Source organism: Mustela erminea, chromosome 13 (assembly GCF_009829155.1).
Source record: "Mustela erminea isolate mMusErm1 chromosome 13, mMusErm1.Pri, whole genome shotgun sequence".
Taxonomy (NCBI): Eukaryota; Metazoa; Chordata; class Mammalia; order Carnivora; family Mustelidae; genus Mustela; species Mustela erminea.
This window is the reverse complement of record NC_045626.1, coordinates 49938269-49960783: the sequence shown is the minus strand read 5'-3', so window position 1 is coordinate 49960783 and position 22515 is coordinate 49938269. Positions and strand designations below refer to the sequence as shown.

At 39.6% G+C, this 22515-nt stretch overlaps 1 protein-coding gene across 3 annotated transcripts in view; it reads right to left on the bottom strand.

Annotated features, from left to right (window-relative positions):
- The window catches only part of CLUL1 (clusterin like 1), a 57732-nt gene that overhangs the window by 5211 nt on the left and 30006 nt on the right, over positions 1 to 22515 (bottom strand). For all 3 annotated transcript variants that reach the window (XM_032310225.1, XM_032310224.1, XM_032310223.1), the window contains exons 2-6: positions 22209 to 22327; positions 20939 to 21087; positions 15977 to 16144; positions 13599 to 14031; positions 7959 to 8096 (exon numbers count right to left, since the gene is read on the bottom strand). In XM_032310225.1, coding sequence (XP_032166116.1) covers positions 7959 to 8096; positions 13599 to 14031; positions 15977 to 16144; positions 20939 to 21087; positions 22209 to 22314 — 994 coding nt within the window. In that variant the 5' untranslated portion in view covers positions 22315 to 22327. The remainder of the gene's footprint in view (positions 1 to 7958; positions 8097 to 13598; positions 14032 to 15976; positions 16145 to 20938; positions 21088 to 22208; positions 22328 to 22515) is intronic.

Here is a 22515-nt window from a genome sequence, read left to right as displayed (position 1 = left end):
ATGATCTCAGGGTTGTGAGATTAAGCCCCTTGTCCTAAGATCTCTTTCTTCCTCTCCCTTTGCTCCTCCCCACCAGTCTCTCTCTTCCTCTAAAAACAAACAAACAAAAAGATATGGTATACATTTTTTTTCTAATAAAAATTATCTTTTTTTAAATAAATAAATTTATTTATTTTCAGAAAAACAGTATTCATTATTTTTTCACCACACCCAGTGCTCCATGCAATCCGTGCCCTCCATAATACCCTCCACCCAGTACCTCAACCTCCCACCCTCCCGCCACTTCAAACCCCTCAGATTGTTTTTCGGAGTCCGTAGACTCTCATGGTTCACCTCCCCTTCCAATTTCTTCCAACACCATTCTCCTCTCTAACATCCCCTGTCCTCCATGCTATTTGTTATGCTCCACAAATAAGTGAGACAATATGATAATTGACTCTCTCTGCTTGACTTATTTCACTCAGCATAATCTCTTCCAGTCCTGTCCATGTTGCTACAAAAGTTGGGTATTCGTCCTTTCTGACGGAAGCATAATACTCCATAGTGTATATGGACCACATCTTCCTTATCCATTCGTCTGTTGAAGGGCATCTTGGTTCTTTCCATAGTTTGGTGACGGTGGCCATTGCTGCTATAAACATTGGGGTACAGATGGCCCTTCTTTTCACAACATCTGTATCTTTGGGGTAAATACCCAGTAGTGCAATGGCAGGGTCATAGGGAAGCTCTATTTTTAATTTCTTGAGGAATCTCCACACTGTTCTCTAAAGAGGCTGCACCAACTTGCATTCCCACCAACAGTGTAAGAGGGTTCCCCTTTCTCCACATCCTCTCCAACACATGTTGTTTCCTGTTTTGTTAATTTTGGCCATTCTAACTGGTGTAAGGTGATATCTCAATGTGGTTTTAAGTTGAATCTCTGAGGGCTAGTGATGATGAACATTTTTTCATGTGTCTGATAGCCATGTGTATGTCTTGATTGGAGAAGTGTCTGTTCATATCTTCTGCCCATTTTTTGATACGTTTGCCTGTTTCGTGTGTGTTGAGTTTGAGGAGTTCATTATAGATCCTGGATATCAACCTTTTGTCTATACTGTCATCTGCAAATATCTTCTCCCATTCCGTGGGTTCATTTGCAAATATCTTCTCCCATTCCGTGGATTGCCTCTTTGTTTTTTTGACTGTTTCCTTTGCTGTGCAGAAGCTTTTGATTTTGATGAAGTCCCAAAAGTTTATTGAACCAGGAAGAAATTGACAACCTGAATAGACCGATATCTAATAACGAGATTGAAGCAGTGATCAAAAACCTCCCAAAAAACAAGAGCCCAGGACCTGATGGATTCCCTGGGGAATTCTACCAAACCTTCAAAGAAGAAATAACACCTATTCTCCTGAAGCTGTTTCAAAAAATTGAAGCAGAAGGAAAACTTCCAGACTCTTTCTATGAAGCCAGCATTACCCTGATCCCCAAACCAGGCAAAGACCCTACCAAAAAGGAGAATTTTAGACCAATATCACTGATGAATATGGATGCTAAGATTCTCAACAAGATCCTAGCCAACAGGATCCAACAGCACATTAAAAAGATTATCCCCCATGATCAGGTGGTATTCATCCCTGGGCTACAAGGATGGTTCAACATTCGCAAATCAATCAATGTGATACAACAAATTAATATGAGAAGAGAGAAGAACCACATAGTCCTCTCAATTGATGCAGAAAAAGCATTTGACAAAATCCAGCATCTGTTCCTGATTAAAACGCTTCAAAGTATAGGGATAGAGGGAACATTACTGAACCTCATCAAATCTATCTATGAAAGACCCACAGCAAATATCATCCTCAATGGGAAAAAGCTTGCAGCCTTCCCGTTGAGATCAGGAACAAGACAAGGATGCCCACTTTCACCACTATGGTATACATTTAAGAAGAGTTTGAATATTCTTTTAAAATGTCTTCACTGGCAACTTCAGAGTTGTTAACTTTTACAATAGTAATAAAAATATACATATTTTAATGACAGGGGAAGAAGATGGTGATTGCCTCATGATTTAGGCAAGAAGAATTCTACAAAGGACACTCATTTCTTCTTGTAGAGAGTACCACCCAGGCAAAAAGATTTTCATGGAACAAAGGTGAAACTTCATGCAAAATAGAATCACATGGGAAAGGAAAAAGTACAACTATATTCACAGATGATGTGATCTTGTATACAGAAAGTCCTAAAGAGTACAAATACACAGAAAACTATAAAAACTAATAATTCAGCAGAATACAAGATCAGTATTATATTTCTATACAGTATGAACAAACCAAAAATTAAATTAAGAAAATAATTGCATTCACAATTGCATTAAAAAGAATGAATTGCTTATGAAAAAAATTTAAGTGGAAGACTTATACACTGTAAACTAAAAAACATCTTTGAAAGAAATTAAAGATTTAAATAAATGGAAAAACATTTTGATGGATTGGAAGACTTAATATTGTTAAGATGGCAGTACTCCACAAGTTGGTCTATAGATTTAATATAGTTCCTATCAAAAACCCTGCTGAATTTCCTCTCTACAGACATTGATAAGCTGATCCCAAAACTTATGAGGAAAGACAAGGGACCCAGAATAGCTAAAACAACTCTGAAAACAAAAAAAACAGGGATGCCTGGGTGACTCACTTGGTTAAGCATCTGCCTTCTGCTCAGGTCATGATCCTGGGGTACCAGGATGGAGTCCCACATCAGCCTCCCTGGTTGACAGGAAGTCTGCTACTCCCTCTGGCCCTCACCTTACTGCTCTCTCTCTCTCATTCTCTGTCTCTCAAATAAATAAGTAAAATCTTAAAAAAACAAACAAACAAAAATAAAAACAAACAAAAGAAAAACCCCAATGTTGGACCTCTCACACTTGCCAAAACTTCCTACAAAGCACAACAGTTAAGACAGTGTAGCATGGGCATAGGATAGACATATAGATCAATGGAATAGAACTGAGAGTTTAAATAAACCCTATTTGTTATTAATGAATTTTCAATAAGGATCCCAAGATAATTCAGTGAAGGAAAGAACAGTCTTTTTAAGAAGTAGAACTGAGACAGGGGCGCCTGGGTGTCTCAGTGGGTTAAAGCCTCTGCCTTTGGCTGGGGTCATGATCTTGCGGTCCTGGGATCGAGCCCCGCATTGGGCTCTCTGCTCAGCGGGGAGTCTGCTTCCCTTCCTCTCTCTCTGCCTGCCCCTCTGCCTACTTGTGATCTCTCTCTGTCAAATAAAAAAAATTTAAAAATCTTAAAAAAAAAAAGTAGAACTGAGACAACTGAATATCCACTGCAAAAGAAAGAAACTGGATTCCCGCCTCACACCATACAAAAATGAACTAAACACATGGACTAAATATGTAAGTCTTATAGGTGAAACACATGTGTAAAATCTATGTGACCTTGGGTTAGGCAATGGCTTCTTTTTAAAAAAAAAATATTTATTTATTTGAGACAGAGCAAGTGAGGTGAGTGGGGGGAGGGACAGAGGGAGAGGGAGAGAATCTCAAGCAGACTCCCCACTGAGCACAGAGCCTCATGTAGGGCTCTGTCTCATGACCTGAGATCATAACCTAAGATCAAAACCTGAGCTGAAATCAAGAGTCAGATGCTTAATGGACTGAGCCACCCAGGAACCTCAGCGATGGCTTCTTAGATGTAGCATCAAAATACAAAAAAGAAAAGAAGAAACAGATAAGTTAGACTTCATTGAAATGAAAAATGTTCATAATTTAAAGAGCACCATTCCAAAAGTAAAAAGGCAGCATGTGGGAATGGGAAAAAAATATTCATAGATAATATATCTGATAAGGGTTTAGTATCTAGAATATATAAAGAACTCTTACAACTCAATAATAAAAAGACAAATAACAAAATTAAAATATGGGCAAAGGATTTGAGTAGACATTTCTCCAAAGGAGATACACAGATGTTCACATGGTAGTAGATAGGTGTCCAACAGCAAGAGAGAAGTTTTGTGTTGTTTTTTTTTTTTTAAGATTTTATTTATTTAAAAGAGAGAGTGAGTGAGAGAGAATGGATGGGGTGGGGGCGCCTGGGTGGCTCAGTGGGTTAAAGTCTCTGCCTTTGGCTCTGGTCATGATTTCAGGGTCTTGGGATCAAGCCCTGCATCGGGCTCTCTGCTCAGCAGGGAGTTTGCTTCCCTTCCTCTCTCTCTGCCTGCCTCTCTGCCTACTTGTGATCTCTTTCTGTCAAATAAATAAATAAATAATCTTAAAAAAAAAAAAAGAGAGAGAGAATGAATGGGGTGGGGTGGGACAGAAGCAGACTCTCCTCTGAGCAGGGAGTCCACTGCTGCTGTGGGGCTGGATCCAGGACCCCACGATCACCTCCTGAGCCGAAGGCAGATGCTTCATGGCCTGAGCCACCCAGATGCCTGAGAACAAGCTTTCGTTTATAAGCACATGTCAAGCCTCCACTTTGGTCATGTTTGCCAATGCCTCATTCACTAAGGACAGACCCATGGCCAAGCCAGATTTATGGACTGGAAAAATAAAAATATGTATATAATAAATATAAAATATAAAATAAAATCTCTCTTGCTGGAAGCAACCACAAATTACTGTGATAATTTTGTTTTAATCTGCTATACATACATCCCCTTCTGCCTAGGAGAGTTCCCAGTTTATGCCTATTGTTCTTAAGTAATTGTTTATATACCCACATCACTTTCAAAAGAGATCTAGTTTAACTGATAATTATATGGTCTTATATAACAAAATGGGCAGAAGACAGAAGTTCCTTGGTATAAATCCATGTGCCTATCACTTATATTAAGAAATAAAATATTACCGAAACAGATGAAGCCCCCCACTGTGCCCCTCCCACATCAAAACCCCTCTCTGTCCTCTCAAAGGGAAACTACTATTTTGAATTTGGGTGTATATATGCAGTACTAGTAACTGATATGGGAGAAGAGGAAAAGAGTCACAGTAAATATATTTAAAATCAAGACCAAAAATGTATGGTAACTAGTGGGAAAACAAAAAAGATTTATGATGTCTTGGAAAATATTTATCAAATATAATATTTATTTATTATAAGATTTATAAGATCTTTCATCTATAATTGTAGCTATGTGCTCTTAGAACAAGGGAAGAATCAAATGCTGATTGAAGAGGCAAAATTATTGTTTGGCAAAATGTAGAAGAGTTGTTTGTAATAGCAAAACATGGAAGCAACTTAAATAGACTTCAGGGGAATGGATAAATTGTGATATGCCCACACAGACTAACGGAGCAATGAATTAATGAATTAGAACACGTATTCACATGGCTAAATCTTACTATCTATACTGTGACAAGCCAAGTTGCCAAAGAACAGCTAAGCAATAATATTTTACATTGTTAAGAAAAATTACCCCAAATTTGGAAATAGGGGCCGAAGAATGGCTGCATTCTTTTCAAGGGTATATACAGCATTGTCCAAGAGACCCACCTAAAGCCTCCTTGATTCACTAGGGAAATGACCTTTTGTTGGGTTTACCATTTACTGGTGCTCAGGGCCAAATTGTATGTGCTTAGATGAACATTCTAAATTGAAAAGTTGCAAGTGTTTTTTGTCCAGTAGAGATATAAATTATTTTGGTCGGATACAAAACATCACTGCAAAACTTACTGTTTTATTGCCCATTAGAAGAGTAACTAGTGTTATATTTAATTTTGCAATCTAACTTCCACGTTCTATCTTTGACTATAAATTCTCCAGTCTCTCCTGTACTCCTTAGAAACAGCTTTAACACTTTGAGGATTCCCTCATTAATAGGATAAGTTCATCTTGACACTTGCTCATTTTATATTTGTATGAGTCATAGTTTTAAACTTAAAAATCATGCTTTAATAATATAAAATTAAGAACATGCAAAACATTGCTATGTGAGTTGTGTGTGTTGTATATACATGTGATAACAGTATAAAGAAAAGTAAAGGAATAATAAACACTAAATTCAAAATAAGTTTCCTTTCTGGGAGATAAGAAGATATGATCTGGAAGGAGCACAGAGGGGGCTTCATCTCTTTGGGTAATGTTTTCTTTCTTTCTTTGACAGATGGAGATCACAAGTAGGCAGAGAGGCAGTCAGAGGGAGAGGAGGAAGCAGGCTCCCTGCTGAGGAGAGAGCCTGATGCTGGGCTCAATCCCAGGAACCTGGGATCATGACCTGAGCCGAAGGCAGAGGCTTTAACCCACTGAGCCACCCAGGCACCCCAATGTTTTATTTCTGAATCCAGTTGTAGGCATGTGGGTTTTTGTTCTTTTATCCTCTATACCATTATAAAAAAATGCATTTTATAATGAAAGCTTTAAGTTGTGTGGGAATGCAATAGAGCCTCCTTTCTTTGATGTTCTAGCTATACAGCTGCCAATTCATGCCTTCTGTGTTATCCGATGTGTACTGTAGCTAACGCAGTCCAATGTATATTGATTATCCAAGGCACTTGTACTATATTATCTGATTTCTTCCATATTTTTTCCAGTTGAATTGACCAATAATTAACATATCACTGTCTGACTTTAAGCTGTACAGTGTGATGTTCTGATTTACATATATTGAAATAATCATTGCAATAGGCTTAGCTAATATCCATCACGTCATAGAGATAAAACAGAAAGAAAACAAAATTTCTCCTTGTGATGAGAATTTAAGATCTACTTTGTTACCAACTTTTCTGTACGTCACACAGCAGTGTTAGCGAGAGTGATCCTGCCGTAGCTTACCTGCTTCAAACCTCTTTATCTTAGAACTGGGCGCTTGTACCTCATGACCGCCTCCCTCTGATTCCCTCTCCCCATCTTTGTATGATTTTATGAAAGGAAGAGATTAGTCATCAAAGCTTTTAACTGGATGAAAGGAAGGTAATGATATGTAGATGGAATGTTTGAGTGGGACTGTTTTTGTAAGTGATCAGGGTATTTGTGCATATTCTTCTCTTATAAGAACTTCTGTTTCTGCATGCAACCTTGTAACCGTGACTTCAAAAGCAAAACCTTTATTGTACTCAATAAAAGCTAAAAAAAAAAAAAAAAGCAAACCCCTAAATAATGAAAATCATTAGTATGGTAGACATTTCATGTAATCTGCAAAACACCGGTGTAAAATAGACACATTCTTTCCATTCTCCTTGTGATGAAACAGAGGTACAGAGTCACTGAATCAGTAATTCAGGAGAAATAACAAAAAGACCCAATTTATACTCAGCCTTCTGGCTTTTCAGCAACTCCTTCAGGGCTTTAGTGAGGTAAAAAGCAGAAGCATGGGAATCAAAATCTCTTGGGTTTTGTGAGAGAATGTGTTGGGGGGTGGCCATGGTGGGTGGGAGGGGTGACTTTAGTTACCCTTTAGGGAAAGGAGATGGGGGGAGGGGAGGAGGGGGAATAGGGAGGAGCCAGGGGAAGAGAAGGATTTCTCACTTCTCTTGGCCAGGTCTAGAGAGGAAAGTCTATGTGGTTTCTGAGGAGGAGCCACTTTACATATTTAAATACTAATTAGTAAATAACCCACCAACTGGAAAGGGTTAATACCACTTTAAAAAAAAAAAAAAAGAACACTCATTTGGCTAATAATTTGTTTATATAATGGGAAGATTGCTTCCATTGGGGGGCTTGCTTTTTCCTTGCAGTAAGAAGAAAGGAGTGCCTAATTTGCTCCTACCTTCTCTTTTGCACACATTTAACCATAAAAAATGTCACAGCAGCAATGATGGAATCTTAAATAAGAGAAAAGGCGAGTTGGCCTACTTTTGAATAATAAAAGTTTATAAACCTACACTGAGCACCCCCAGACAGCAATAAGCATGCAAAAAAAAGTGCTCGAAGGAAAGTAGATGAACCAACCCATGATGCTTGTAAAAGTGAGATTTTGGCCTCTGACCAGAATAGCATTGAAACGCTGGAAAATAATAATTATTTACCTTCCCACAGGTAATCCTGACATTTTTGGCATCTGGCATGAAACTGGAAACATTCTGACAAATTCTGGCCAAGTTCTCCACACAGTCCTCTGTCCTGCACAGGTGACACCTTTGAATTCAGGCTTCCGTGGTTAGAATCTGCAGGTAACATAATGTTTGCACATTAATGTCATTAGAGTCTGTATTTTTTCTTTAAGATTTTATTTATTTATTTATTTATTTCACACACACACACACACACACACACACACACACACACACACAATCTATCACAAGTAGGCAGAGAGACAGGGGAAGAAGGCTCCCTGCTAGGCAGAGAGCCCCATGTGGGGCTCGATCCCAGGAGCCTGAGATCATGACCTGAGCCAAAGGCAGAGGCCTAACCCTCTGAGCCAGCCATGCGCTCCTAAAGTCTGTATTTTAAAGGCATGGACATGATGTCATTTCTTTTTCTCACCAGTTCTTTGAAAATCTTTCTGTATTCCATCATAGGAGGGCATATAGTGGCAACCATTTGCTAGGACAATTTGACATCTATTAAAAATTGCTTATATTCTTTGATCCAACAATCACATTACTATGATTATTTATATATGTCCCTCCTCCCCACAAAAAGGTTAATGCATATAATTTTATTTTCTGGAAGGAATCATGAAGAATCTTTTGGAAGAGATAGCTGGTGGGGTGAGAGAAGGCAGCTTTCATTTGTTTGTTCTATATTTGAATTATTTTTAATTTAGTGTCATTATTATTATTATTTCTGATGTCAATGCTTTAAATAAGGGATTATGGGCCACTTTCCTCTTTGTATTTCTTTCTATTTAAAATTTTTCTGATGCTTATTTCAATTTTTTAAAGCTATAATTGAGAAGTACATTGGAGTTTCAGTGATATTGGTGATGTCTGTTTCTAAAGCTGGGTGGTAGGCATTTCCATTCTTACTATTCCTTTTGTATTTCATAGGTATAATGTTATGGTTGATGGGCCAAAGATTTGGGAAAACATCTAAAGCTGATCAACTTTTGAGAGACCCTTTTCTTTTTTGGAAGAATCAATAATTTATATGAAAAGATGATGTTGTAAAAAAGAAGTCTGTCCAACAGAAAATTGACACTTCTCAGCTGAGTGTTTCACATTTATTAGGATACATTTATTATTAATTTACCACATCTTAAAATGAAACATTTCATTTTGAGATGACTTGTAATGTCTGCTGCTTAAAAACCTGAGGCCCTGGTTAGATCATGTGGTGTGTAAGGCAGCCATCTCCTTTGGTTGACTACAAAGTTGTGGCCTCCCAACTGCCTTCCAGAACTGTGCCTGTCGAATTGGTGGCAACCCCTTTCACCGCCCCAGAGTTCCTGTGAGGAGTTCTGCTACAGAGCTTATCTCTAGCTTGATGTACTATTTGCTCTCTTATCCTCTCTGTTAGGGGGGACCCTCCCCGCACTGAGGGAAGGAATTTGGTCCTGTCATTTGAAATCATGCTGTTCTTCTCTACCTTCTTCTGTCATTTTGCTCTCCATATGGTAATGGAGATAACATAATTGCCCAGTGATCTGTTTTCCTTTCTCTGGACTGATCTCCTGAAAGTCAGGGGCTGGCTGTGTTAAAATCATTGTCTTAGTCTCAGCATCTTGATCAATATCTGGTATGTAGATCAGGGATGACAAATTCCAGGGTCAACTGATACCAATTTCTCATCCTGTGACATGGCAGTAACCCATCCCCGAGCCTCCAGACCCCTCTAGGCAGCTCCTTCTGGTGCCATCACTCATATCAAACATCTACTCTCCCCACCTGCCTCTGCCTCCCCGCCCCACTCATAGGGAAAATTAAAGTCAGCAAATGCTCTCTCAGGTTGGATTAGAATTCATATCTCCTGGTGTCTGGCACTGTACCAAGCTACTACATCACATAGTTTTATTGAACATAATCTTATCTATCCTTTCCAGGGATTTATAAGGCAAGAGAGGACAACTACAAGAGCTATTTTACTCTTTCAACAGATTCAGGAATTGAGGTTTAGAAATATCAAAGTAGGAAAGAAATTCTCCCATATGAAGACTAAAAAACTTATAAAAAGATTGAAAACCAAAATATTCCAGATTTTTTTTTTTCTAAGTAGGCTCCAGGCCCATCATGGGGTCTAACACAAGACATGACTCACAACCCTGAGAGCAAGACCTTAGCTGAGATTAAGAGTTGGATTCTTAACCAACTAAGCCACCCGGGTGTCCCAGTGTTTCAGATTTTTACTATTGCTTCTTTTCTTTTAACAGTGTTCTTTATTCAATTTTAGCTATTTTTCTAATTTTAGCTCTTAGGACAATCTTGATAAATGAAGCCCATCCATGAAGGTTGTCAGAAAACACAGCGATCACTCAGTCACTATTGGGCATTGTAACTGACAGGAGGTTTGTATTAGTTCCCTGTTACTGTTGTAACAGATTACCACAAATTTAGTAGCTTGGAATGACACCAGTGGTTTTCTGGTTCTATAGGTCAGAAATTTGAACTGGATCTCACTGGCCTAAAATCAAGATGTTGGCAGCGATTTTCTTTTCTGGAGGCTCTAGGGGAGAATCCATTTCTTTGCCTTTCTAATTTCTAAAGGCCAACTAGAGTCTGTGGCTCCTAAGGCCCCTTCCTCCACCTGCAAAGCCAGCAAAGTAGGGCCAAGTCCTTCTCATGCTACCATCTCTATAGATTCTATTCTGACCCCCTCTTCCACTTCTTTTTTTTTTTTTTTTTAAAGATTTTATTTATTTGACAAAGAGAGATCACAAGTAGGCAGAGAGGCAGGCAGAGAGAGAGAGAGAGAGGAGGAAGCAGGCTCCCTGCCTAGCAGACAGCCTGATGCGGGACTCGATCCCAGGATCCTGAGATCATGACCTGAGCTGAAGGCAGAGGCCTAACCCACTGAGCCACCCAGGCGCCCCCCCCCTTCCACTTCTAAGAATCCCTGTAGCCACATGGATAATTCAGAATAATCTCCCTATTTTAAGGTCAGCTGACAAGCAACCTCAATTCCATCTGCAAACTTTCCCCTTGCCGTGGAACACAATATATTCACAGGTCCTGAGGATTAGGGTGTAGATATCTATGGGCAGCTAGTATTCTGTCTACACAGGGCAAAGCTCAAAATATCCTCTCTTTAGGCAGATTTTCCAGGAGTGTTAGGTGTATGGTTCAGCTACCACCTGTCCAGAAAAGTAACAGAAACCATTTGCAAATACCCTAGAGCCCCTGCGTGTCTCTTCTTGATAAATAGTCCACAGGTGCTAATAGGAGAAGAGAGCACCTCTGTGGAGCTACCTGGGCACTGAACGGTTAGGGAAGGGATAGCAGAGGAAAAAGAATATAAGGGTGGGACATGGCTTTTTTGTTTTTGTTTTTCCTATTTGCATTTACATTCCCTTTGCATGACAGGGCACTCTGATATGTGGGTCTCCTTCAAGGTGGAAGCTGTGCAGAGGTCCAGCTGAGCCGGGACTGGTCCTGGGCTGTGAGAATGGGGAGGAAGCTGGGGCAGAACTGGTGGAAACCTGCATTATTAGTCCGTGGGGTGGGAGGGAATTGCAATGATTAGGAAGTTATTTTGATTTCAAAGTGAATGAATCACTCTTCACTCCTGTGCACATTTGAATGCAGCAACCCACGTATAAGGTTGTACACAATGTGAAAGATGGGGGTCATTATTTTGTTCTAATGAACACATTTTGAATATTATTCCCCAACAATTGCCGTCTGTTTAAAAAGTTCAGGCAAAAATAATTTAATATCACCCCAGCATTGATCTATTTAGTCTACTGCATTGATGCTTTTCCTGAATATTGGAAACCTTAGAATAGAATACCAGAGAAAACATCTGACTTACAAGAAAGTCTTCCAGACCCTGAAATAGAACCCAAGAAGGATTCCAGTAATGATGGCTATTCTCTGCTCAAGAAACAATGGGATGGGAAGGATATCATGTGTTGTTTTTTGGCTTCAGTTTCTGGTACTGTGAGGTTGGTCCCTTCTGTATAGAGACCGGTGGTGCAATGTCATGGTAATTTTGAGAATTTCATTCAGATGTTGCCAGGTACAGCTGATATAATTAGGGGAAATAGCTAGAAGGAGCCCATTTCTTTCTACATACAAAAAGCTGTGAGTTGGGGCACCTGGGTGGCTGAGTGGGTTAAAGCCTCTGCCTTTAGCTTCAGGCTCGGGTCATGATCCCAGGGTCCTGGGATCGACCCCCACATTGGGCTCTCTGCTCAGCTTCTCTGCTTCTCTTCCTCTCTCTCTGCCTACTTGTGATCTCTGTCTGTCAAATAAATAAATAAAATCTTAAAAAAAAAAAAAGCTGTGAGTAATTAATATATACAACTTGGAGAGTTTGGAGAGAAGTATAAACCCATGAAACCATCAGCACAGTCTATGCTATAAACCTGTCCATCATTTCCAAAAATATTCTCCTGCCATCTTATTATTATTATCATCATCATTATTAAGAATGCTTAATGTAAGACCTACATTTCTTGGGAAATTTTTAAGTATGCAGTACTGTGTTTGTAACGATAGGCACTATCCTGCACAGTTGGACTTCTAAGTTTAGGACTTACTCATCTTGCATCACAGGAATTTTGTACTCTCTGACCAATACCTCCTCATACTCCCTCCACTCAGCTCCCAGCAACCCCATTCTACTCTCTGCTGCCATGACTTTGACTAGTTTAGATTCCTCATATACATGGTATCATATAGCATCTGTCCTTCTGTGTGTGGCTTGTTTCAGTCGGCATAATGTCCTCCAGGTTCATTCACGTTGTTACAAATGGCAGGATTTCTAGAGGGAGCCCACATTATTTTTCATGTCAGAGGGGAGCATTCTTTCCCGTGGGCTTATGGTCCATAAGACATAAGTCTAAGGAAATGTACATCCCACCTTGGCCCCCCAAGCAGCTCTCGTTTCTGAGATGCTGTTTCCCAGCCACTCCACAGAAGCCCAAGGAAGCTATCTCTTTCTGCCTGAAGACGCACAGCAGCATTATGCTTCCAATGTGGAATATCTTGGGGGCATGTTTGGCATCAGTAGAAGGCAATTCTTATCCTTTACCGTTATTCTGGTTTCTGTAGTTTTGGGTTTGTCAGTGAGCATCTTCTGTGGTTTTATGCATAAATGTTACGATTTAAAGGATTATGGCAGTGAGACTCTGTGGAGAGCACTCAGCATGACCTGGTTCATACGGGACACCAGGCTCCTAACCAGACTGAGAGCGGAGGAGTCTAGACTGATTTTTAAAGAAACCCCCTGATGTTCAAGCAGAAAAGAGCTGAGCATATCTACATGACTTTCAGTAAAGGAGGCAACTGTTCTGTTCAACTTCTCACACTGCTAACATTTTCTTTCTCAGCTTTGAAAATTTGCTTTAAAAAGAGATACCAGCCCCTCAGGGCTCTTGACAGTGATGGAGGAGGGATGGTGTTTGGCAGACTTCAAAGCTTCCTTGAAGAGGCTCTGAAACTGATACCCTGTAAATTGTCACTCTCAGAAACACTGAACAATGACTTAGAAATGTCTACTCTTTCCAAAGGTAAACAAAGCTTGACCTTAGTATTGACATCTAAGTAAAGCTGTCTTTTAATACTTGCCTTTGCCTTGTTTTGGTAAATCCTCTATTGTATTCAGTGTCTCCGTGATTGTTGTGCTGATACTGTGATAAATAGAGAGACTGAAATTATAAAACAGCTGGAAGAAGCTGGGAATGTCCCAGCTTTGTACGGGATCCAGTGTTGCCCTTGGCTCTTGGGATAAAGCTGGAAGAAAGTTAGGCTGCATTAAGTCCGTATCTGACATGAAATATGATTGAAAATTTTGGTCAAATTCTTGCTGCATCTGTTTGAAGACGTTAAGACTTCTGTTAAAGAGAATTCTCACATCCACAGTCAGCTGGCTGAACACATTCTCTATTTGAGCCATTTGTGCATCCTCCTCAATGAACTTTTCACCCACAGGGAGATCTTTTTCATTATCCTCATGAAAAGGAAACAGGTATTGATATATCTTCCTGAAAAACTGTTCGACCTATGGGGTGGAGGACAAAAATGGAATAAGAAATTAATTTCCTTTCTGGATCATTTCTTTTTTTAAAATCGATTTTATTTTATTACTTCTAAATGGAAAAAAATAATTGACATAGAACATTTCTTATTGTAGATTTTAAAGTCAGTTTACACTGGTCATTCTAAATCAAAAACAATTCTGGGCAAGCTAGGAAATGGTGACTCCTTTTAAGATAATGGATTAACACTCTTGTATCTTTGACTTTGATTGTGGAAAGAGGATCTGACATTCTTCCCAAGACCTAAAAAGGCCAAATCTTCAGTATTGCTGACAAGCCACACCTGATATACTGGCAGTGGTTGGGATGCTGTGGTCTAAGTAGAACAGTCTAGGTTTCCCCAAAACTCTGAAAAAGGCTCTTGTCTTTCACCTCTGTCTTAGGGTTTGGGCTGGAGGTTGGTTTGTTTCATTCAGTGGAATGTCGTTAGTGACTTTACGGTCTCTTCTTTCTTGTCTCATAAATTAGTCCATGAAAAGGAAAAGATAAACACATTCATGCTATATTATAGATGCCTGATAGAGTTAAATAGGTTACTTAGGGACGTTTATATATTAGTAGCGATCAAAGCCTTCCCTGGTTATTGTCAAAGAAATGAAGCTCTAATTGTAGAATTTTTATACTCAGTGGAAGAATTTTTCAGCAGTCACACCATGCTTTCCATTTATATGGTGCCTCATTTCGTGCCAGACCACAGTTGCCCTTATATGGTAGTGATGTGGCATGTTGACTGTTATGGTGCATACCAACTAACATCACAACACTAGCATCCCAGTCCTGTTCAAAGAATTCTCCAGGAACTCTTAGATTACTCATGCCTTCCTCAAAAAGTAATCTGGGTTGATTGTCTGCTCCTCTCTCTGCCAGCTTCTATTTCCCTGAATCCATCCACAAACACAAACCTTAAAGCCCCATGAAACTTTCATCAAATCACACAACTGGCATAGTCAGGAATGGTTCCCAAATCTCCTGCCTTCCAGCCAGTGCTCAGTCCACCATATTCTGGTATAATGGAGAATGACTGGGGCTATAAAAACAGAGCAGATGCAGTTAACAGTGGAGGCAAATTAACTTGGCAAATGGATTGTCCTAGGGGTTGCTCCCTCTATAATTGGGTATGGCACTGCCAAGTCAGGAACATACTCTAATTAGTGCATGCTCTGATATGGAGAGGGAGATTTCACTGCCTTTCATATTGAGCTCACTTCTTGAAAGGAAGAGAAATTCAGGCCAATACAATAGGAGCCTTTCATGGGTCAGAACTCATCCTATTCAGGTCACCACGCTCTGTGATTCCCTCTGCCCAGATGATAGCCAAAGGGAACGAAAAGAAAACATGCCAGTCCTACGGGACTTGTGTAGGTATGGCTAAAGAGGACGTGAATGTGTGCATATGTGTGTATTTCCAGAAGAGGGCAAGCCTATGGAAAGAGAGATTCAGGAGGCTGAAATGTCTTCAAATGTTTTGCCTACAGGGGAAAAAATTCAAGCAGGTTGAAATCAGAGACTGTGATACTATTATTCAGAATTCAATTCAGCATTTATTAGATACCTGCAATGCTTACATGAAGACAGATAACATATTATGGTCCCTGGCCTCAAAGAGCTTACAATCGAGTGGGAACATGTCCACAAATAACAAGAGGCAGAAAGATTCAGAATATTGCTAACAGAGATACATACAGTGTCATTATAGGGAGAGACAAACACTGAATGGCTATTTGATCAGTTGAATGTACGTAGGAGGTTCATACATAAGCAAGCATGAATGTTAGATTCTAGATTGTAAAAGGCTAATATCAGGTCAGGCATCTCTATTCTAAATAGTAAAATAAATTAATTTTTAAGAATTAAACTGGAGTAGGTACTTTCAGAATTCTGAAACCTTGAGCTCTATTTTTCCCTTACCGTATTTTTCACAGAAGCCCAACTAGGTTGGCAGGTTGTATAAAATCTCATGCAGTCATTCTCCAGGCAAGTCTTGCATTCATCCCAGGAACCTGTCAAAGACACCTGACATAGGCTTTCTTCTTCTTCCAGATGTTCCTGCACTTCATTCATGAGTTTTAGGGCTTCCTAATTAAAAAGGAGAAACAAACATCCTATTTTCATCTCATAATTCTCTGTGTGTACCATAGCTGATTTTTTGAAATATGCATATTCTGATGTACTTCTTCATTCTTTCTTCTGGCCCCTGGCTGCTGGCAGAGCTTGAATCTGCCGTTCTGTTTGATTAAGAAACGAGCACTGTTTGATCCCTACTAGGGACTGCAAATCTCCATCTACCCATTCGTGCATTCAACACCTATTTCTTGAGTACTCGCGAAGGGACAGACATTGCACTAGATGTGGGTGAACCATGACATGGTCCGTCTCTGGGGGACGACTATAATTTACTTGTGTGCTTGTCTGTCTCTACATCTAATTCTTGGAAGATGTGGAAAGTGGGCTTTAAAGCTTATAGAGCTTACAAATGTATGTCCCTTATTTATGCTGCCTTTAATTTTTGTATGTGCTTAAACATTGCGCGAAAGTACAACTCTTGTATATCAAATCAAATCTGCCCAGCAAGTTACAATTTAATTGCAGAGATGTTGTATTATGGGGGCAGAGGTGGGGGCGCGGTGGTGGTGGTGGGGGTGCGGTCTTTCTTCTGGTCTCTATTCCAAGTGCTCCCCCTCGTGGTGCCTTGCTGAATGTGTCCAGGTCCCGCTCTGGGTGATACGGAATCCCGCAGAAAGGACACCTGCCTCTGAGAATCTCAGTCCTGCCCCAGGACCTCCCTCAAGGCCAGCACCCCTGCCTAGATTCCTGACCTCCTTGCGTGTGTGGCCTTTTTTTTTACAGGAAAATTTTTAGGATTTTATTTTTTTTATTTGACAGAGAGAGAGGGAGAGAGAGAGAACACAAGCAGGGAGCGCAGCAGGCAGGGTTGGGAACAGCAGTCTCCTTGCTGAGTGGGGAACCTGATGCAGGGCTTGATCCCAGGACCCCGGGATCATGACCTGAGCCAATGGCAGATGCCCAGCCAACTGAGCCAACCAGGCACCCACCACATGTGGATTTTGAAGACTGGCTCCCTTCAAGCCTGAGACCTAGTTCAGGGGACTGACAGGGTAAAATGGATTCCTTCATCACCCAGTCTCAGGGCTAACAGTGACTCCCTTAAGTGAAAAACACATGAGGGAGCAAAGTTCATGTACTTAAAACCAATTTAGTATGCATTTTTACCTAATGGAAGAGAAAAGGAAATTACCCTTCCCTGTCATTAACATGCCAAAGAACCATGTGAGCACCGAGAATCTTTTGAGGATTTTTCTTATCTCCTCAGGCATTGCAGAACAATTTTGGATTCCTACATCTTCTCAAGAAATTTACCCCACCATGGGATGAAACAATACTGCCCACATTTCCTAAGTCAGTCCCAGTTTTAAATATCCTCTTCATTGTCACCATAAACCAAAATCCCACTATTTCCGATTCTAAACTACACTTGCTGTGTACCTTTGGGCAAATTGCTTAACATCTCTGAGCCTCAATATCTTCCTTAGCAAATAGGAATAGCAATAGGATTTGCCTCGTAAGGCTTTGTATTAAGTGAGATAAGCAAGCAAGCTACCTAGTATGTTATTATCTGTTTCCTTCCACTCGCCTCCAAGACCACAACAAATACCTGGCACCAAATCACCTGTCCCAAGTGTTGGTAGTGAAATGTGGTGGTGGAGGAAGATCTCTGGTTTAGGAATGCCCTGCCCATTCCTTTTGTTTCCCCCCCTAGATGTCCCACCGACTCTTCCTGTAGTTTACAGTGTGTCAAAGTCCCATATAAATTTGGTGTGAGGTTCAAATCACTTTATGTCCCACCCCCAGGGCTTCCCACTTTTAGTTAGTTTCAGATGTTCTCGATAAATATCAGTAGGGAGGGGCTGTAGAGGGGTCCATGATGACACTGGGTCCCCTTAGGGTAGGTGGTGCTCTGTGCTGGGAGACTGGGGGCACCAATCTCATATTTGCTAAGTCATAATTTATCTAAAATATCCTTTATCCTCACTTTAAAGTAATTTGGGGGAGGGAGACTCAGAGTTAAACGGGTTTTTCCATTTTTAAGTGGACTTTTTGAGTATCTACACCTTAACTGAACTGACATTTGCTTAGCTGACCCACCCCTAACTGGAGCATTCTTTTCATAGTTCTATACCCTTGGCTTTTGGGGAAGCTGAGGAAAGGGAGAAAAACAAAGCCATTGGGTCCCAAAGACAAACAAGCGCTGCCCACTGACTTTCTCCCCAGTCATTCATTACAGTGCTGGATTACCAAGTTCATGAACAATATAAGCTCGGTTTCCTTAGCTGTAAAGTGAAAGTAATGGGTTACACAGATGTTGGAAGGATTACATGTGATACTGTGTTTTTTTAAAGGGGCTTTAAATGCTATTGAGTGTCATTATTCCCAGGGCCAGCTCACAAACCCACTGAGGAAGAATCCAGCTCTGGGGGCTTCCACAATTTCCTCATAAGGAGCTATTTTCAGTTTCCTTAGATCTTTTGCTTGCTGCCCAAGGGGAGGAGGGCTTGCAGCTGTTAATCAGGTGACCTCCTTTCTTTGCAAGGGACCCTATGTGACAAGGGGTGTGACCACAACATCAACCAGTCTGGTGACAGCCTCATAGGTAGGATTGGGGTCAGACTGTCACACAGCCCTGCTCCAAAGGCTTAAGGGATGGCCAGAGGCCACCGTGCTCAAAAATAAAGAATTCCAGCAACTCCCTGCAGTTTGAGGGCCCCCAGTTCACATGTAGGGGGAAATATGAAAACTTCCATCTTTATGTTTTAACATAAAATTGATGGTAGGGGGAGGAGACATGGGGAGTTGTGCAATGAGTATAGAGTTTTGGTTTTGCCAGAGGGGAGGGTTTCTGGAGCTTGGTTGCACAGTGGTATGTAGGTACTTAACACTAGTGAACTATAAAAATGAACCATAAAAATGGTTAAGATGGTTGATGTGATGTTATGTATATTTTACCACACCTACAACTTTTTAAAAATAAAATTTAAAAGTAATTGACTCTCAAGTAAAAATTTAAAATATTTTCCAATTTATTTCTATTATAGTTTTGATTTCTTCTTTAAGGGTAATGTTGGAAAATAATTTTAAAAAATAATTGAAGTGTTTTGAATGTTATGTTCATTGTTAATGGTATTAAACTGGGAGCCATGCTATGCTCATAATTTAGAAATATTTTAAGGTTTGTACTGTAACATATGAACAATTTTTAACAGTCCCTGTGGACATTTGGATGTATAATTGACCCTTGAAAACATGGGTTTGAATGCATGGGTCCACTTACATGTGGATTTTTTTCTATAAATACAAGACAGTACTGTAAATGTATTTTCTCTTCTCAATAATATCCTTAATATTTTCTCCTTTATTGTAGGAATACAGTATATAAGGGAAATAACACACAAAACGTGTTATTTGACTATTTATGTTATTGGTAAGGTTTCTGTCAACAGTAGGCTATTAGTAATTCAGTTTGGGGGAAGTTAAAAGTTACATGCAGATTTTTGACTGGAGGTCAGCACCCCTTTCCCCTGCATTGTTCAAGAGTCAACTGTAATGTGTATTTCCCTTTGCTAAGGTTCATAGTTTGAACTAGAGCGATTAACTAAAGGCATTTGAATAAAGGATTATGCTGAGGTACTATTTAGTATACACTAGGACTGTCTTGTGGTGCCATCACATGTCACCAACTGCTCAGTAGGACCCTGGGGAAGTAAGGCCCTCCATGTTCACGGAGCATAGACACTGGTTCCCTTTCTCTTTATTCCCTTGAAGCTGATTGCAATGAATTGCCAATTTAAGAGGATGCAGGTAAATGATCCTTTTATTATCTAGTTTTAACTAGACTAGCCTTCATTAAATGGACAAGTGGTTTTAAAAGATTCCTGAAAAAAAAAATATCTAGCAGATTAAAAAATATGAATAATTTCAGCTCAGATAGATAAGAAGCAAATGGCAGAGCTGATACTTCTTCATTATAAGCTCTTTTTTGATAATGTGACAAAGTAAAACTGTGATCTAATTAGATCTGGGAATCTGCTAAAAAAAATTTCAGAATACAGGGCACCTGGGTGGCTCAGTGGGTTAGACCTCTGCCTTCAGCTAAGGTCATGATTTCAGGGTCCTGGGACTGAGCCCCTCATTAGGCTTTCTCCTCAGCGGGGACCCTGCTTCCTCCTCTCTCTCTGCTTGCCTCTGTGCCTACTTGTGATCTCTGTTTGTCAAATAAATAAATAAATAAAATATATTTTTTTTAAAAAATAAAAAATAAAAAATAAAAAAAATTCCAGAATACTATCTAGAAGATTATTTGAAATATGGACTGAATACCCACTCTGGCAAGTGATGAACCTCACCCTTGAGATGTTAATGATTACAATTCATGTGTGTAATTTATAAATAAATTAATGTATATAAATTTAGGAGTGAATGTTAATAATAATTTTAGTAATAGGGATGGGAGATCAAAAACCTTTGGAAACCACAGAACTAGCCTGAAATTTCTGTGACACTTTTGAAACAATATCCCAAGTCAGAAGGAATCAAGATAAAGTCTTTTTAAGAAAGTAGCACTTCCCTAACAGACAAATCCCCCAAATTCCTGGATTTCGAGTCCTGCAAAGGTCTACTCTGCCAGGACTGTGTTCTTAAGAAATTTGAAATTTCCTCAAACTTTTCCTCTACTAAGAGCTGCTGTCCAAAAAATCCATTATTAGGGGAAAGAAGTAATTTATCAATTGCACTAAGAAATGCAATATTTATGGTCTAGCTGTATTTAAGAACAGGTGCTATTCTCAATTACTGTACCTGCTTTTCTTCTCTGCATTTCTTCAGGGTTTTCATCAGATTGGTATGTTCCTCCTCTCTTCTTTCCATCATGGTTTTCATCTGCTTCATACCAATCAAAGCCTTCTTCACCTCTTCCTCTACATCTATGTCTCCAGCCTCAGAAAAACCTAAAAGATACATTGTAGTTTTTTCCTTTGAGATCTGATTAGATTACAATGTATCAGAGTTACAATGAATTCACCAACTTTTCACTGTCAGACTTTTACCACATCAGACTCTGAAAGCAGATGACAACGAATCAGCTGTCAGCTGTCACATGGACACAGCTGCCACATAGAGGATACCTTCTAGTCCTTGCTTCTGAACTAGATGAGTCAGAGTTCACTTAACCTCATTCTTGTCATTTTCCTCAGGGCCTTTTTCCATGTATCCTTTTTTTTTCCCCTTTCACTTAAAACTCAAGTGTGTTATATTAGAAAAATATTGAAATCTTCTTCACAGACTATTTATATTAAATGCCCAACTGGGAACCTCAAACACAGTGAACAATTTCCCGTTCTTTCAGCTTTAATTGCCTCTCCAGGAGGCATCAAACCTAGAAAGTATCTCATATAATGCAAGGTTCTTTAATAACCTACTGGACATCTCTTGCACAACTTTAATAAGCCTGTAGTGGGCATGAAGTTCATTATCATCCTCTCTTTGCAGTAGTCAATGTGGCTTCCAAAGGAGCTTATGCTTGCTTCCAAATTTAATATTACACATCCCTAAAGCGACATTTTAAGTAATATATTTTTCTAAGTGTTCAGTACTCAAAACATGTACTATCAAGCAAAGGTCACAAGTTAAGGAGCATAGACCAACTAGATTCGATGTCATTATAACCCGTTCTTCCACTATGTCAAGAATAACTACACAGATTACTTTAATTGTTTAAATTTTTCAAGTGCTAGAAAAGAATTTCACTGCTCATTAAAACTGTGCTTAGAGGACACCAAACATCTGGACGATACCAAGAAATGCAGTCCAAAAGTTGGCAAGTTTTATCTGTATGATAGCAAACATCTGGATATGTGAACCTTCTCAGATACTCGACTGGAATTTTCTATTTTTATTCCAGATGTTTGGCGTCATGTCTACTTGGCTTAAGTGCCTAGAGAACCTCTCACTGTGAAATTAGAAGGCCGAAATGAACACGGTTATCTCTCAACTGTAAATCACTGCAAATGCCAGCAGGACATGCAAACAGGCAAACAGGACACAGCACAGATAAAGAAACCAAACTTACCCTTCAGGTTTCCGTGGGTATCGGTTTTGTCCTTCCAAGTAGGCGCACAGTGACAATCTTTCAACCATAGCAGATACACAATAAACACCAAGAGTGATGGCTTCATGTTCCTGCTGTTACTGCAAAGGAAAAATAAACCTGTACCAAATGCCTTCAATTAGGTTCGTTTTCACCAGCATCAATTGAAAACACATGGTGATCCAAAGCATTTTTCTGTCAATTTTTCTTTATGACTTTAGACAAGTTATGCTAATATGCCCGAGACATAAGGAGACTTGGAATATAAATTTTAAAAAAGACAACCCAA